This window comes from Eptesicus fuscus, chromosome 3, assembly GCF_027574615.1.
Source record: "Eptesicus fuscus isolate TK198812 chromosome 3, DD_ASM_mEF_20220401, whole genome shotgun sequence".
Taxonomy (NCBI): Eukaryota; Metazoa; Chordata; class Mammalia; order Chiroptera; family Vespertilionidae; genus Eptesicus; species Eptesicus fuscus.
In genome coordinates this window covers 106399771-106416183 of record NC_072475.1, presented here as the reverse complement: position 1 = coordinate 106416183, position 16413 = coordinate 106399771, and the positions used below count along the sequence as shown (strand labels likewise).

The 16413-nt window shown below is 45.0% G+C and overlaps 1 protein-coding gene across 1 annotated transcript in view; it reads left to right on the top strand.

Annotated features, from left to right (window-relative positions):
• LOC103303866 (transmembrane 4 L6 family member 4-like) overlaps positions 1-10854 on the top strand; it is a 32600-nt gene extending 21746 nt beyond the window's left edge. The window contains exons 4-5 of the mRNA XM_054714108.1: positions 9936-10110; positions 10769-10854. Coding sequence (XP_054570083.1) covers positions 9936-10110; positions 10769-10786 — 193 coding nt within the window. The 3' untranslated portion in view covers positions 10787-10854. The remainder of the gene's footprint in view (positions 1-9935; positions 10111-10768) is intronic.
• The last annotated feature ends 5559 nt before the right edge of the window (positions 10855-16413 follow it).

Here is a 16413-nt window from a genome sequence, read left to right as displayed (position 1 = left end):
GGTGTTTCTGTTTCCTTGGGATATATTCCTAGAAGTGGTATTACTGGGTTAAATGGCAGTTCCATTTTTACATTTTTTTAAGGAAACTCCATACTGTTTTCCACAGTGGCTGCACCAGTCTGCGTTCCCACCAGCAGTGCACGAGGGTACCTTTTTCTCCGCATCCTCTCCAGCACTTGCCATTTGTTGATTTGTTGATGATAGCCATTCTGACAGGTGTGAGGTGGTACCTCATTGTTTTGATTTGCATCTCTTGGATAATTAGTGACTTTGAGCATGTTTTCATATGTCTCTTGGCTTTCTGAATATCCTTAGAAAAGTGTCTCTTTAGATTGGATTATTTATCTTCCTTAAGTTGTATGAGTTGCCTGTAAATGTTGGAGATTAAACCCTTATCAGAGATAACATTGGCAAATATGTTCTCCCATGCAGTGGGCTTTCCTGTTGTTTTGCTGATGGTTTCTTTTGCTGTCCTGAAGCTTTTTATTTTGATGTAGTCCCATTTGTTTATTTTCTCCTTAGTTTCCATTGCCCTAGGAGCTTTATCGGTAAAGATATTGCTATGACAAATGTCTGCTATTTTGCTGCTTATGGCTTCTTCTAAGATTTTTATGATTTCCCATCTTACGTTTAAGTCCTTTATCCATTTTGAGTTTATTTTTCTGTATGGTGTAAGTTGGTGATCTAGTTTCATTTTTTTTGCAAGTATCTGTCCAGTTTTCCCAACATCATTTATTGAAGTGACTGTCTTGACTCCACTGTATGCTCTTTCCTCCTTTGTCAAATATTAATTGAGTATAATTGCTTGTGTTGATTTCTGGATTCTCTGTTCTGTTCCACTGGTCTATATGTCTGTTCTTGTGCCAGTTCCAGGCAGTTTTGAGAACAATGGCTTTGTAGTATAGCTTGATATCTGGTATTGTGATCCCTCTAACATTGTTCTTCTTTCTCAAGATAGCTGCAGCTATTCTGGGTCTTCTTTTATTCCAGATGAATTTTTGGGAAATTTGTTCTAGGTCTTTGAGGTATGCCATTGGTATTTTAATGGGGAGTGCATTGAATCTATAGATTGCTTTGGGTAGTATGGACATATTAATGATATTGAATCTACCAATCCATGAACATGGTATATTCTTCCATTTGTTTGTGTCTTTCTCTATCTCTTTTTTCAACATCCTGAAATTTTCTGAGTACAGGTCCTTTATCCCTTTGGTTAAGTTTATTCCTAGGCATCTTAATTTTTTTGTTGCAATGGTAAATGGGATTGCTTTTTAAATTTCTCTTTCTGTGAGTTCATTATTGGTGTATAGACAAGCTATAGACTTCTGGGTGTTAATTTTGTATCCTGCTACATTGCCGAATTCATTTATCAAGTCCAGTAGTTTTTTGATGGAGTCTTTGGGATTTTCTTTGTACAATATCATGTCATCTGCAAATAAGGACAGTTTTACTTCTTCTTTTCCAATTTGGATGCCTTTTATTTCTTCTTCTTTTCTGATCGCTATGGCCAGCACTTCCAATACTATGACGAACAGGAGTGGTGAAAGTGGCATGCCTGTCTTGTCCTTGTTCTTAGGGGAAATGGTTTTAATTTTTACCCATTGAGTATGATGTTGACTGTGGGTTTGTCATATATGGCTTTTATTATGTTGCGGTATGATCCTTCTATTCCCACTTTGCTGAGAGTTTTTATCAAGAAAGGGTGTTGGATTTTGTCAAATGCTTTTTCTGCATCAATGGATATGATTATATGGTTTTTATCTCTCATTTTGTTTATGTGGTGTATCACATTTATTGATTTGCAGATATTGTAACATCTTGCATCCCCGGAATAAGTCCCACTTGGTCATGGTGTATGATCTTTCTGATGTAATGCTGGATTCGATTTGCTAGAATTTTGTTGAGGAGTTTGGCATCTATGTTCATGAGGGATATTGGCCTGTAATTCTCTTTCTTTGTATTGTCTTTATCTGGTTTTGGGATAGGGTAATGCTGGCTCGTAGAAAGAGCTTGGAAGAGTGTCTTCCTCTTGAATTTTTTGGAATAGTCTGAGGAAGATAGGTTTGTTTTATTTCTCCTTTGAATGTTAGATAACACTCCCCTGTGAGGCTGTCTGTTCCCAGGCTTTTGTTTGTTGGACGTTTTTTTATTACTGCTTCAATTTCTTCCATGGTTATCTGCCTATTCAGATTTTTTTATTCCTCCTGGTTGAGTTTTGGAAGGTAGTATTTTTCTAGGAATATATCCATTTCTCGAGGCTGACCTGTTTGTTGGAGTAGAGTTGCTCATAGTATTTTTTACGATTCTTCAAATTTCTCTGGGGTCTGTTGTTATTTCACTCTCATCAATATTTCTGTCTCTCTACCTTTTCCCTTCCTCTCTCTCTCTAAAAATCAATAAAACATACTTTAGTCCTAGCCGGCTTGGCTCAGTGGATAGAGCCTCGGCCTGCAGACAAAGGGGTCCGGGATTCAATTCCGGTCAGGGGCATGTACCTTGGTTGCAGGCACATCCCCAGTAGGGGGTGTGCAGGAGGCAGCTGATCAATGTTTCTCTCTCATCCACGTTTCTAACTATCCCTTTCCCTTCCTCTCTGTAAAAAATCAATAAATTATATATATTTTAAAAACATACTTTAAAAGAAAAAAACAATAATACTCACTAACTGGGCTCAAAGTTTCACTAATACTCCAAATGGTCTATAACTAAACAGATTTTTAAGGTGCAAATTTAGAGCTAATGACATTGATAACATTGTAGATTCTTCATGAGAGTCAATGTTAATAGAAATCTTTAAAATAACACTTCGTATTTCTATGGTGATTTGTGGTTTATAAAAATTAGAAAAAAAACTTTTTTAAACACATTTATTATTTAATATCTATAACAACCCCAAAGGGTAATTTACTTCCAACCAAGACAGGCTTAAGAAATTTGACTTGCTCAAAGTCAGACTGCCAACTGGGGGCAGAGGCACAACTCAAATTCACATCTTCTGACTTCCAGGCTCAGTCTCCTCATATTACACATTCTCTGCCTCCACACTGCACTGTCCAATATGGTAGCCAGTAGCCACATGTAGCTATTTAAATTTAAATTCATGTAAATGAAATACAGTTAAAAACTCCTCAGTCACATTAGTCATCTTTCAAGTACTCAGTGGCCACACATGGCTAGTAGTGACTGTATTGAATATGACAGACACAAGGCAGTTCCACCTTCACAGCCAGCCTACCAGACAGTGCTGCGTGGACTCGAACCTCCACGAGGGCTGGGACCATTTCTGCCCTGTTCACCACTGCAGCCCCTCCGCCCAGCACAGTGACTGACGCACCCGGAGGGTCGGGAAAGATGGTTGTTAGATCCTCCTGCACATGGAGGATGGGTTCATTACTAGAAAACCTATTGGGCACTGGTTTATTAACTCAAACCCCTTTATTAATTTACAGTGAAAAGTTAAGAACCCAGAGCAGGCTTCAGGCAGGGGAGGTGGCGGTACTGGTGCTGTTATGACCTGAGGTTGAGTGTGTTCACAAGTTTCATATAAAATATCCCCACCCTTCTCTATAGCTAAACAGGAATATGTGGCCTCTAATATCCTCATACCACAGGCAGGGATGCCCAAATTTACTGTGAAAAGCCCTCTCATCTCACAGAGGACTGCTGGGGCCCTTGGCCATTCAGTTGTCTTGCCTGAGCATAGCATTCAGACTTCAGAAGGCTGAGCCATCTCCTGAGGTTCTTCCCCTGATGGCTCCCTCTCTCCCACATGGGGGTGTGGCTGAGAACGACAGACTGTCTTCTTCCAAGGACCCTTTTCTTGTTGTTTCTAACAACAGCATCAGTGCAGCACTAAACAGATTTTTCTATATTGTGTTATGTGAATGATACTATCCTTGATAAAACTTAAAATGATTTAGAGGAAATCTATGTCTAAAACAAAGAGGGGAAAAGGGAAACACAACAGACTCAGAGTCACACTCCCAGGCAGCACATTGGTCTCAGTACAGTAAGGGCCAAACACATCCCTGGCACACTCACGCCCTGCTTGTGAAGCAATGGTCCCGTACCCAGTTCTCATGCACTCACTTTAGAGAGTGGAAAAGTCCTTTTTTAAAAGTTTTGCTACAGGCAACTATGCCTTTATTGATTCTGTGATTTAACTCACAGGAAGATACAGGCACTCACATGAAGATATCAAGATTTATCATGATATGAATAAATCTTGATTAACATACCATTACAGACATATGTATGTATTTTATCCATCATATTTCAAATAGCCCCAGGAGATATACTTTCTTAAATAGAGGGATTTGTGTAATGGTTAAGAGCATTGGCTTTGAAGTCAGACTGACCTCAGATCAAATCCAGGCACTTCCATTTCTAGCCTCAACTTTTTAATCCGCGGTGGGTGTATGTTCACTCATTCGGTGACTATTTCCTGAAGGCGACTCTATGGCAGGTCTTGTTCAAGGAGAGCAGCACGTCCTGTTAGGGCTGGGAAGGTGGTGTAAAGCAGCTGGCCCTGGGCCCGGAACACAGGCAGGGCACAGTAGGTGCAAGCTGCTGTTACTTACGGAAACTCCCTGTGCTGGAACTGGGGACAGACACAGGGGACATGTCCTTGTGAGTGTACAATCTGAAGAGAAGACAGACAGATGCCCAGACGATGACACAGAATGCTGGGAAGCACAGAAGGGGACCAAAACCAGGCAGAGTGGCCAGTGAGGCAGTGGGGTTCCCCTGCCCTTCCTTCAGCTGCAAGAAGTGAGTTGCATGAACTCCATGCGGCTCCATTCCCATGTTGATGGATTACTGCTGCTCCGTGGGAATGCCCTTCCCAAGAGCAGGATGCTGTAAAACTCCAGCTCAGTAAACTGGGTGTACACTGCCTCAGCTCCCCTTGCTTCACAGAGTGTGGAAACATGACTAGCCCCCAGGTCCAAGGAATATGAGGTTGGAGAGTTGGGCATCTCTGAGAGTCTCAGAACCTGGGAGTTTGGGGGATGGGAGAAGGGCCTGGACGGGCACATGTGGTGGTTTGTGAGTGGGACTGAAAGGACCGCTCCAGGCACCAAACTCAATCCTTGCTTCCAAGTTCCCCGGTGAGCTGATCTCACCACCAGGAGGTGCTAAAGGCATAGTTACTTGTAGAAAAACTTTTAAAAAAGGACTTTTCCACTCTCTAAAGTGAGTGCATGAGAGCTGGGTATGGGACCATCGCTTCACAAGCAGGGCGTGAGTGTGCCCACTGCACACACCTTCAGAAGAGGGAGGAACTCAGGACTGCCAATCACTTTATCTCAGGGTCTTCTCTTTACCAAATGTGCCTGGAAAATATTGTCTCCCTGTAACTCCCTATCATCATCAAGTTTGAAAACTGTAAAGAGGGATAGGACCACATGGAGAAATGCAGAACAGAAAGACGAGTGTTTACAAAATAGTAAGTACTGAAAAGAGGTCTTACACAACAATACGTACAGTGTAGTATCCCAGTGACTTCTCACAACTGAGAGGTTGGTTTTAGCCTCTTTTATAGAGGAAGAAACTGGTACTGCCGCGGGAAAGGGATAAGCAACTTGTATGAGGAATACACGCTAGTGAGAGGAATGCTTGTATTCAAATCCAAGTCCATCGAAATCCAAAATACCAGACTCTTTCCTTTAGACCAGACAGCTCAGATTAAGTGAAATAATAATACTAGCATTTATTGAGACGTACTATATGCCAGACACTGTCGTAAGCACTCTACTAGTATTATCTCATTTAATCACAATAATTCTATGATTTCATAGATAATGTTGTTCCCATTTTACAGATAAGTCGCACAGCTAGTGAGCAGCTAGAACATGTGCTTTTATGGAAAGGTCCATCGGTGCTATGAACAATGTTTTATCTTTAAAGCAAGAGGAAATGCCCTTTCCTTTGTTCTTTCCACTGTTAAATGCCAAGATATCTTCTGTCATTGCAAACATTTTTCAAATTTTTACACAGAATGTATTAAATAAGTGTGTACTGATTACTAAAAGATTCATCACGTCAAAAAGGTCTAAAACCAATAAGGTGGGTGTTGACTTAGTAACCACATGCAGATGGTTTCCCATTGCAGCCTTGGGAGGATACGGGAGGCATAAAGGAAGAGGGGCAGACCAATCTGTGGCTCTGAGAATGTGAGAGGAAGGATAATGACCCAAAGATCTGACCGTTTTCCTGAGTTTGGCGTTGAAGACAGCGTGCTTCACTTTCCTCCTTCACGGCATGACTCCCGTTGTCGCGCAGTGGACTCCCTATACACAGAGTTTGTAAATGTATTGCAGTTCTCCTATTTCAAAGTTTTTATAAAATACACTAGAGGCCCGGTGCACGAATTCATGCACCAGTGGGATCCCTCTACCTGTCCTGAGGGATCGGGCTGAAACCGGCTCTCCAACATCCCCCAAGGGGTCCTGGATTGCGAGAGGGTGCAGGCCAGGCTGAGGGACCTCACTGGTGCATGATCGGGGCCCGGGAGTGATGCAGGAGGTTGGGCAGTTGGGGAGGGACCGCAGGAGGGCTCCAGGGCTTGTCCAGCCTGTCTCACTCAGTCCCGGTTGGCCGTACTCTGGCAGCAAGCTAACCTACCAGTCGGAGCATCTGCCCCCTGGTGGTCAGTGCACGTCATAGTGACTGGTTGACGGGTCAACTATGCAAATAGACCGAACAGCAGAACAACTGAACAACCAGTCGCTATGATGTGCACTGACCACCATGGGGTGCGCGTAGAATATGGTGGGCATTGGCAGAAGGTGCAGAGTGCAGAACATGATGGGCATCAGCTGTGGCAAGATGGTGAAGCAGGTAAGCTGGGGCACCAGTCCAAGAGGGGGCGCCAGTCGCTGTCATCGGGGTGAGCCCTGGTGGTTACTGAAAATTCTTTGCTCCCGCATGCCACAGTCCCGCTAGGTGCTCACACCTGCTGCTGGCACTGGCCCCGCTCACACTTGCAACCAGAGCCACCGCTCACATCCGCTGCTGGCGCCTGGCGCCCGTCCTGATCTCTTGGTGCCATCAGCAGGTGCGAGTGGGGGCTGCCGGCCCTGATTGCCCCTAAGGGTTTCTCCACCTCTTCCTGCTCCTGAAGGGTGATCGGGGCAGCAGCCACCACTTGCACCTATTGCTGGCTCTGGCTCCAGTCACTCCGTGCCATCAGTGGTTGTAAGCGGGGCCAGCATCATCAGCATCAGCACGTGGGAGCAGAGGTGGGAGTGGGGCTGCCAGCAGACAGGGGGCCAGGGGCCGCGTGGGAGGGGCACGGTGGGGTCATGGAGGATGGGCCAAGGCCCACCCCTGTGCCCACCACAGCCTCACGGCCCACAGTTCCTTTCAAGGTGCACAAATTTGTGCACTGGGCCCCTAGTCTATAATAATCTATAATAATAAAAGCGTAATATGCTAATTAGACCAGACAGCCGAACAACCTTCTGGACATCATTCCAGATGAAGCCGTGGCAGCAGAGGCCAAAGCAGAGTGGTTAGGGGCAATCAGGCAGGCAGGTGAACAGTTAGGGGCAACCAGGCAGGCAGGCAAGTGGTTAGGGGCGATCAGGCAGGCAGGCGAACAGTTAGGGGCATCAGGCAGACAGGTGAGTGGTTGGAGGATCAGGCAGGAAGGCAAGTGGTTACGGGCGATCAGGCAGGCAAGTGGTTAGGGACAATCAGGCAGGCAGGCAAGTGGTTTGGGGCAATCAGGCAGACAGACAGAGGTGGCAAGGAGCGATCAGGCAGGCAGGTGAGCAGTTAAGGGTGATCAGGCAGGCAGGAGAGCGGTTAGGGGTGATCAGGTAGGCAGGCAACTGGTTAGGGGTGATCAGGCAGGCAGACGAGTGGTTAGGGGCGATGAAGAAGGCAAGCAGAGTGGTTAGGGGTGATCAGGCAGGCAGGCAGGAGAGTGGTTAGAAGTCAGTGGTCCCGGATTGTGAGAGGGATGCCCGGCTGCCTGTTTAGGCCTGATCCGGCACAAATTTTGTGCACCAGTCCTCTAGTTATTAGCATATTATGCTTTGATTGGTTGAACAGTTGACCAGACACTCCAGCATATTAGGCTTTTGTTATCCTAATATATAAAAAGCCAGGGGCCATCACAACCTAAATGACAAAATGGATGACCAAACAGGAGGCTGCATGGGGCAACCAGGCCATCAGGGGGGAAGTGAGGGATGACCAAACAACTGGGCCCTGGGCACTGGCTGGGGCATGACGGCAGAAGGGAGCTCTGGGCCCTGGCCGGGGCAGGGTGGAACTCTGTGTCTCCTGTGATCAGGGGCATTGTCAGCCTTCAAAACCAGGGCCCAGAGCTCCTTGTCACCGCCGCACCCCAGCCAGGGCTCAGAGCTCCCTCCCTCCAGGGCGAGGTGGCAGAAGGGAGCTCTGGGCTCCAGCCAGGGCAGGGCGGAACTCTGGGTCTCCTGTGATCAGGGGCATGGTCGGTCTTCAAAACCAGGGCCCAGAGCTCCCTGTGGTCACTGCACCCCAGCCGGGGCCCAGTGGCAGAAGGGCGCTCTGGGCCCTGGCCGGAGCACAGCGGAACTCTGGGTCTCCCGCGATCGGGGGCGTGACCGGCCTTCAAACCTGGGGCCCAGAGCTCCCTGTTGCCACTGCACCCCAGCAGGGGCTCAGAGTTCCCTTCCACCGCCGCACCCCGGCAGGATGGAGCAGTTAGGGGCGACCAGGCCAGTGGGGGGGGGCAGTGAGGGGCGACCAGGCCGGCAGGGGCGGGGCAGTGAAGGGCTATCAGGCTGGCAAACAGGTAAGCGGATAGGAGCGAGTGGTCCAGAATTGTGAGAGGGATGTCCCAGATTGAAAAGGGTGCAAGCTAGGCTGAGGAGAACCCCCCACCTCCATGCACGAATTTTGTGCACCCGGCCTCTAGTATAGGATATTAAGGCAGCAGATTACTTAGTGCTCCTAGTTAATTAAATCTTTTTATAAGTGGAATTCCCACGTGTTGACAAAAACACAGGCAGTCCCCAGGTTACGTCAGAGATCCATTCCTATGGCGTGACATAACTCGATTTTTGCCATAAGTCGGAACCCACCTACATAAGCACCTACGTCACTCACACGGAACACATACACAGCAGTAATGAAGTGAAACAGTAAAAAAATTTTAAAAGAAAGATAACAATTCCTGATCTTTACTAGTGGTAAATAAATAATAAAAAACATAAAGCACATATGTACATACGTCGAAATGATGGAACTTTTTTTTTTTTATAAATACTGTAAATGGGAGATGGCGACGTAACCAGGAAACAACATAAGTCGAGTCCGACGTAACCCGAGTACTGCCTGTATACTTGAGTCAAATTCACAATTTGGTTAGAATTAGGCATTTAAAAAAGTCAAGCTCTCCCCTTTAACTATGTGACACGATTATACTTTACATGGCTTCAGATGGCCACTAGACATGGCAGAATTGTGTCAAATGTCCAAATGGTCCCAAATCACAGTGGGTAGGACCACCCAGGTGGTGAGATTCTGTTCCTGGAGTGTCTTCATTTTCCTGGCTCCCCGATCAATGCTGAATTTACCCATCCTCTCCGTCAGTTCACAAAAGTCACTCTGTCACTTAGCTCTGTGACCTGTGGGAACTCACTTAATCTCTCTGTGCCTCAATGTCTTTATTTTTGAAATAGAATAAAAGAAGCATAAGGCTTCTATAAGAAATAAAATAGTTAAAATGTAAAATATTTGGAACAGAGTTTAACACATAGTATATAGTATATAGAAACGTTAGGTATTGTTAAAAATATGGGTATTATGTGATATATTTCTTATTGAGATTATGCTTTGGATAAAAAGTATTTCAAAAGAAAAATTACTAGTGTGACTTTCTAGTCTAGGTATTGCCTACATTTTACAGCTGTTTCCTTTCTTTCCCATGCCCCTGACAGGGATTACCTCAATGATGAAGCCTTATGGAGCAAGTGCCACAAGCCCGAAAACGTGGTGTCCTGGAATCTGACCCTCTTCTCCGTCCTGCTCATCATAGCAGTGTTCCAGATGCTTCTTTGCACCATCCAGGTGGTTAACGGCCTCCTGGGGACCCTGTGTGGAGACTGCTGCAGGGTAAGTTGAGGTCTTTGTCCTTACTCCTCAGGATGGGAAGCCAAGGCTGGCCTCCAGCACTAGTGGAATGACACGGTGGAGAGGGTTGCAGCTACAGAAAGCCACAGCCAGGCTGGACTGTCTGGCAGCCCCCTCTGTTAACCCAGGAACAGTGACATTGTGTTGCTGGATCCAGAAACTCTGTTCTCTGTGCATGTTAACATTTCCAGGCTCAAGTTGATGCAAATTTATAGCTTCACACTCAGTTGACCATAGTCCTGGAGGCAAAGGACTGGGTATGCATAGAGAAATGTGCAGTGATGTCATGTGAAAGTCCCCAGGATGTGGGCATGTGTCGCTGTAGCCTGAAATGATCTCCCCATTTCCTAACTAGAGTTACAGAGAGGGTTAAAGTTGCCATGTAATATATGGTATAGGCTCCAGGGAAAGAACAGAACACACCAGTGCAAAACCTGTATTTTTATAATCCAGATGAGATACATAGTTATGTAGGAGAAAACATTGAGAATTGAGTATAGGTAACCAGTAAGTGGCAGGAGTAATCTGTAGAATAGGGGTGATGGGGAGGGGAAAAAGGAAAGGGAAAGCAAGCAAAATAACAAAAATAATAATACTAATAATAACAACAATAATATAATTAACTTTTTCTGTCTTATAGGGATATAGAAGAGTTTAAACCACTGTGATGACCTTCATTACTCTATGACATGTGGAAAGACACATTAAACTTAATCTTCTCTCTTTGGGGTTGTCAGTTTCCATCTGCTTTCACACTGTCCAAGCTTAGGGCGGACACAGTTATTCCTTCTTTCCAACCAGCTTAGCTCGCCTTGGAGCTTTATGTTAGTTTTAAATAGAAACAGGTTGCCCACCTAAGTTGTATTTATAAATCTTTCAAATTGACTTCCTTTTGGAATTGATGAGCAGATTAAAAGTAAATTTACAAAATTTTTCTACAGAAGTGAAAAATGTATAAAATCACATGTACCACCACATTGTTTCTTTCTACATACGGTGTTAACTGTGGGAACCCCTTTTATATCCCGCCTGGTTCAGGGTTCCAGTTCAGGGTTTGGTTTCTGGAGAAGAGCCGCACGCAAATGAAAAGAGACTAGAAGAAATTTAATTTGGCGATATGGGGGGCAGGCGGGAGCCCACCTCTAGTGGGAGGACTGCCGCTAGGCTCTGGCCTTGCTCTGCCTTTTATTGAGACTATGGGATACACCTTACCCTTAAGCAGTTTGGGATACACCCATAGCCCTTAGGCAGGTAATAAGCGGATTACCATATCAGTAAGGATTTACATGATTATTTGGTGGGGAAGTTGCCTCAGTTACCATTGTCTCAATTAGATACGGAGTGGTTGGCTCTGACCTTTAGGAGCTTCAAGGTTGACCAGCCTTTTTCTATTAGTGAGACAATGGTTGGTTTCCGGCAGTTAACACTTTTGGAAGTTTCAGATAATTCAAAGGAAGGAAGCACATTAAAAATGAGAAACTAAGAGCAATTTTTATTTTCCAGGTTTATGGGGGAAAAGAGTGACTGATGTATCATAAATAATTTTATTTGGTTTCTTTTGGCTTACTTATAACTAATCTTTTGTGGCTGTCATTATTAGTAAGCATTTCTTTGTGGATATTAAATTAAAATCCTAATTCAGTGGTAATATAATAAAGATGGTGAAGGAGGGGCAAAAGGTTGAATGAATTATACCTCTTTTCACCTTTCTACAAATGCTTCCTTTGATCAAACAAAAAATATGTTTTAAATGTTAATTTTGGTAATAACTTGTCAGCCAATAGCCCAGGGTTAACATAATAGATATTATTAATTCTATGTGTTATATTATGACACTAAAACATTAGTTTTATGGGTCAGGCACTAATATACAGTTAAATCCATTGTGTTGACTTAAGTTCAAACCTCAACTCCATCATATACCGCATAGAATCCTGTGAAAGTTACTTTCTAAGTCTCAGTTTCCGCATCTGTAAAAGGACGGTTAAGAAATGTCGAAGTCCCAAGGATGAAATCAGGAGGCCTGTGGGATTGTCCACAGTGAGGACCTCAGAGGAAGTTATAAGCCAGCAAGTCTCACCTCTGCACCTGCCAAGCTCATAGGCACACTGACAACGAGGCTTCTCATAGCCGTTAACAAAGCAATTACCAATCACCCCTGAGTGCTGGCCACTGGGGGATCACCACTGAAGACTCGAGGAGTTATACGTCTTTTGATTTTGCCCTCACTGTAATGAGATCTCTGAGATTAGAGATCAAATCTGGCACTCAACAGGAAGAAGGAGGAAAGGCAGGCAGTTACACATTATGGTCTCCTTGAGGGACCTGTAAATACACACACACACACACACACACACACACACACACACACACACACACACCAAGGTTGGTAATAAAACTGTTCAGAAATTTTTCTTATGTGAGTTCCTAACTTGGTATTGCTTTCTTGAGTTTGTGATTGGTGTCTCTACATTTTGGAGTACAAAAGCACAAAGGAAAGAACAGTATCTCATCCGAGGCTACACCCCAGTGCCTTACAAGGAACCTAGCACATAGTAGGCAATTCATAGATGTGCTGTGTCAGTGGAGGTGCCCAGAGCCCACGCCATTTCTCCTGCACCCTCAGGCTGAGTAAGGTAGTGTTCCTGGCCCTGAAATAAGCTGTAAGAAGATTTCCATACTGAGCCAAAAAAGTACAAGTGGGCATCTAAGCTACAAATTGAAGGAGGGGCTGACATGAGCTTATAGATCCATGACAGGCTCATGAGTATAGAAGTTTAAACTGTGTTTCCTACAACTGCATGTGGTTCCTGACTCTGAGCACATGGCACTGGGCGTTAACCTGGGCCGTTCATGGAACTCTCCCTCTGCTTCAGTCCTACTGAGTCCATGAGCACAAGACCAGAGGCCCACCTGGTAGGTGTCTGCCCAGGAATGGGACAGCTCTGCTCTTAACAGCTCATGGAAGACACTAGGACTCTGGAGATCTCCAGAGGGGGACCAAAAAGCCCAAACAAACCTGAACACCAATGGTTAGGTGGACCATCCCAACAAAATGGGATCATCCCAATTATGGCACCATACTTCTTTAATGGCCTCCTAGTAGCTTCAAGGCTGTGACAATTGTGGAAGATCAGCTGTGCAGGGGCCTACCCCATGGAGCAGGATTTATTTTAATGGGGCTCTTGTGCCTGCTGAGTCTGCCCCTTGAGTGTGTTGCTTGGGGTGGTGCTTTGACAAGGTCTGAAGCTGTCCACTGGGTGCACTGGCTCTGGGGCCTTTCAGGAGTTGGAGGCCAAGGTCAGCTGCTGCCTGTTTTCTTCTTGGGGACACCTGGTATGATCTACAAAGTGATCTGCAGATGACTATGACTGGTGCTGGGCTTGTAGGTGCCCAGGAGAGGCCAAGCCATGAACCAAGGCCAGCTGCTTCTAGTGCCAGGGACATGCCGAGGCTAGATAATGCTTGTTTAAGAAACTTTAAGAAAGTCTGAAGCATGAATCAAGACAGGCCATTTGTATGGAAACAGCCTGGGTGGGCCCACAAGCTAGGTGGGGTGGGGTCTCAGGGAATCACCAGGGTGAGGCTAACAGTGAGCCAGGTTGATGGAGACTCAAATATGGCACCTGCCTGCTAGCTCTGCCATCCCTTCTGTCAGAGAGAAAGCTGCCTCTCCAGCTCTAGCCCCAATGCCAGAAAAATCAGTTCCTCTCTGTATGTCCCTGGTGCCTCTCAAGCTGCTATCTAGTGCTGAAGCGCAGAGGGAGTGAGTCCAAGTAAGTTCCTTTGAGGGCCCTATAAGAAGAACTGGCTGGGACTCCAGCAGCCTCCATCCCACTCAGGCTCAATCTCCAATGGTTGTTACAGCTAGAAGTTATGAGGAACTTCTCTTTCTGGAACTGGATCTGTGGTCTGGGTGACCTGGTATGGGGAGGGGACCCTTCACTCTAAGCAGCCAAGATATTCCTCCCAATTTTTAAATGTCACATGTAGAGGTGGGACCAGCCCGCTCTGTGTCTCTGCCCCTCCTACCAGTCTTGATATATCCTTAGTTGTAGGACTTCTGCTCAGCTAGATTTTAGGTGTTTCTGAATGATGACTCTTCTGTAGTTTAGTTGTAATTTTGATGTGGCTGTGAGAGGATGGGAGTATTGCATTTACCTATGCTGCCATCTTGACCAACCCCTTAATTTTTTTTAAGATTAAGTTTTATTACAAACATGCAGTTTCAAAAAATATGTAGTCAAATTTGATTTGTATAAACTCTAACTTTTTTTTGTTTTCTCCTCAGTTTATACTTTTCACAAAATATTAGAGAAGATATGTAGAATATGTAAATAATATTCAAAATTTGAATGAAAAATATATTTTCTATTCTAATAATAATATACAATGAATTCTGTTTTTCCCCAGTTTTATTTAGATATTGACATATAACATTAGAGTGTACAACATAGTGATTTTATATATGCATATATTGCAAAATGATTGCCACATCAAGATAGTTAACACATGCATCATTCAAATAGTTGTAATTTTATTTTTGTGGTGAGAAATTTGGTCTAACTCTTAAAACTTTGTAAGTATGATAGGTATAAAATATCTTACTGTTATAATTTGTACTTCTTTTAAAAAAATTTTTTTTGTTTAAAGTATTACATATATCTCCTTTTTACCCCATTGACCTCTCCCTGGCCATTCCCACACCCCAGTACATGCCCTCACCTCGCTACTGTCTGTGTCCATGGGTTATGCTTATATGCATGCAGACAAGTCCTTTGGTTTTTCTCTCTCCCCCACCCCACCCACCTTCCCTCTGAGGTTGGACGGTTTATTCAATGATTCTATGTCTCTGGGTCTATATTTTTTCATCAGCTTATGTTCTTCAATATATTCCACAAATGAGTGAGATGATCATGTGATATTTATCTTTCTCCAACTGGCTTATTTCACTTAGCATAATGCTCTCCAGGTCCATCCATGCAGTTTCAAATGGTAAGAATTCCTTCTTTTTTTCCAGCAGCATAGTGTTTCATTGCATAGATGTACCACAGTTTTTTAATTCACTCATCTGCTGATGGGCTTAATAGTGAAATTTAATGCTTTTTATAATACTACTAGTGACCCGGTGCATGGATTGGTGCACATTGAAAGGAAATTAATTAGAAGGTGGCCAACGGGACAGGACTGGATGAGGTAGGACAGACACACCTTGAAGCCAACCTTTGGTGGTCCTTCCCTAGCTGCCACAACTGGGGTGGCGCCAGAGCTAGAAGGGCCTCTGAGGAGTGAACGGGGTCTCTCCAGCAAGTGGAATCCCTCAGGTGGGTCTGCAGGGATTGGGCCCAAACTGGCTCTCCAACATCCCCGAAGGGGTCCCGGAGTGCGAGAGTTGCTGTCACTGGGCAGCTCCTGAATTGAGCATCTGCCCCCTGTTGGTCAGTGCACATCATACCTACTGGCTGGTCAGATAGTCACTTAACCTTTTATATATATACTAGAGGCCCGGTGCACAAAATTCGTGCATGGGGATAGAGCATTGGCTCTAAATTCGTGCATGGGGATAGAGAAGGTGTATGTCCCTCAGCCCAGCCTGCACCCTCTCCAATCTGGGACCCCTCGAGGGATGTCTGACTGCCCATTTAAGCCCAATCTCACCCAGCAGGCGTACATCCCTCTCACAATCCAGGACTGCTGACTTCCAACCGCTCGCCTGCCTGCCTGCCTGCCTGATTGCCCCTAACCATTTCTGCCTGCTGGCCCAATCACCCCTAACTGCCCTCCCTTGCAGGGCTGGTCCCCCCCAACTGCCCTCCCCTGCAGGCCTTGTTCCTCCCAACTGCCCTCCCCTGCAGGCCTTGTTCCTTCCAACTGCCCTCTCCTGCTGGCCTGATTGCCCACAACTGCCCACCCCTGCCAGCCATCTTGTGTCCACATGGGGGCGGCCATCTTGTGTGTTGGAGTGACGGTCAATTTGCATATTACCTCTTTATTATATAGGATAGACTTGATCTCTGATTGAAATCTTAGTGATATGTTGTGTTTAAATCAGAGTCAACTTATTATCATTTCTAATACAGAACAAAAGAATTTTATAGAAAGGCAGATTATTTTTTCTCCTTGAGGTTCAATCAGTGGTCCTTTCCCATGAATTGTTCTAAATCCTGGACTTATTTTGTTCTTCCTTCCCCTCTTCATCCGCTTCCACCTCTGTCACCTCTCCCCTCTTCTTACTTTTGTCCCATCTCACCTTGCAGATGAATATACCCCATGGATTACAATATG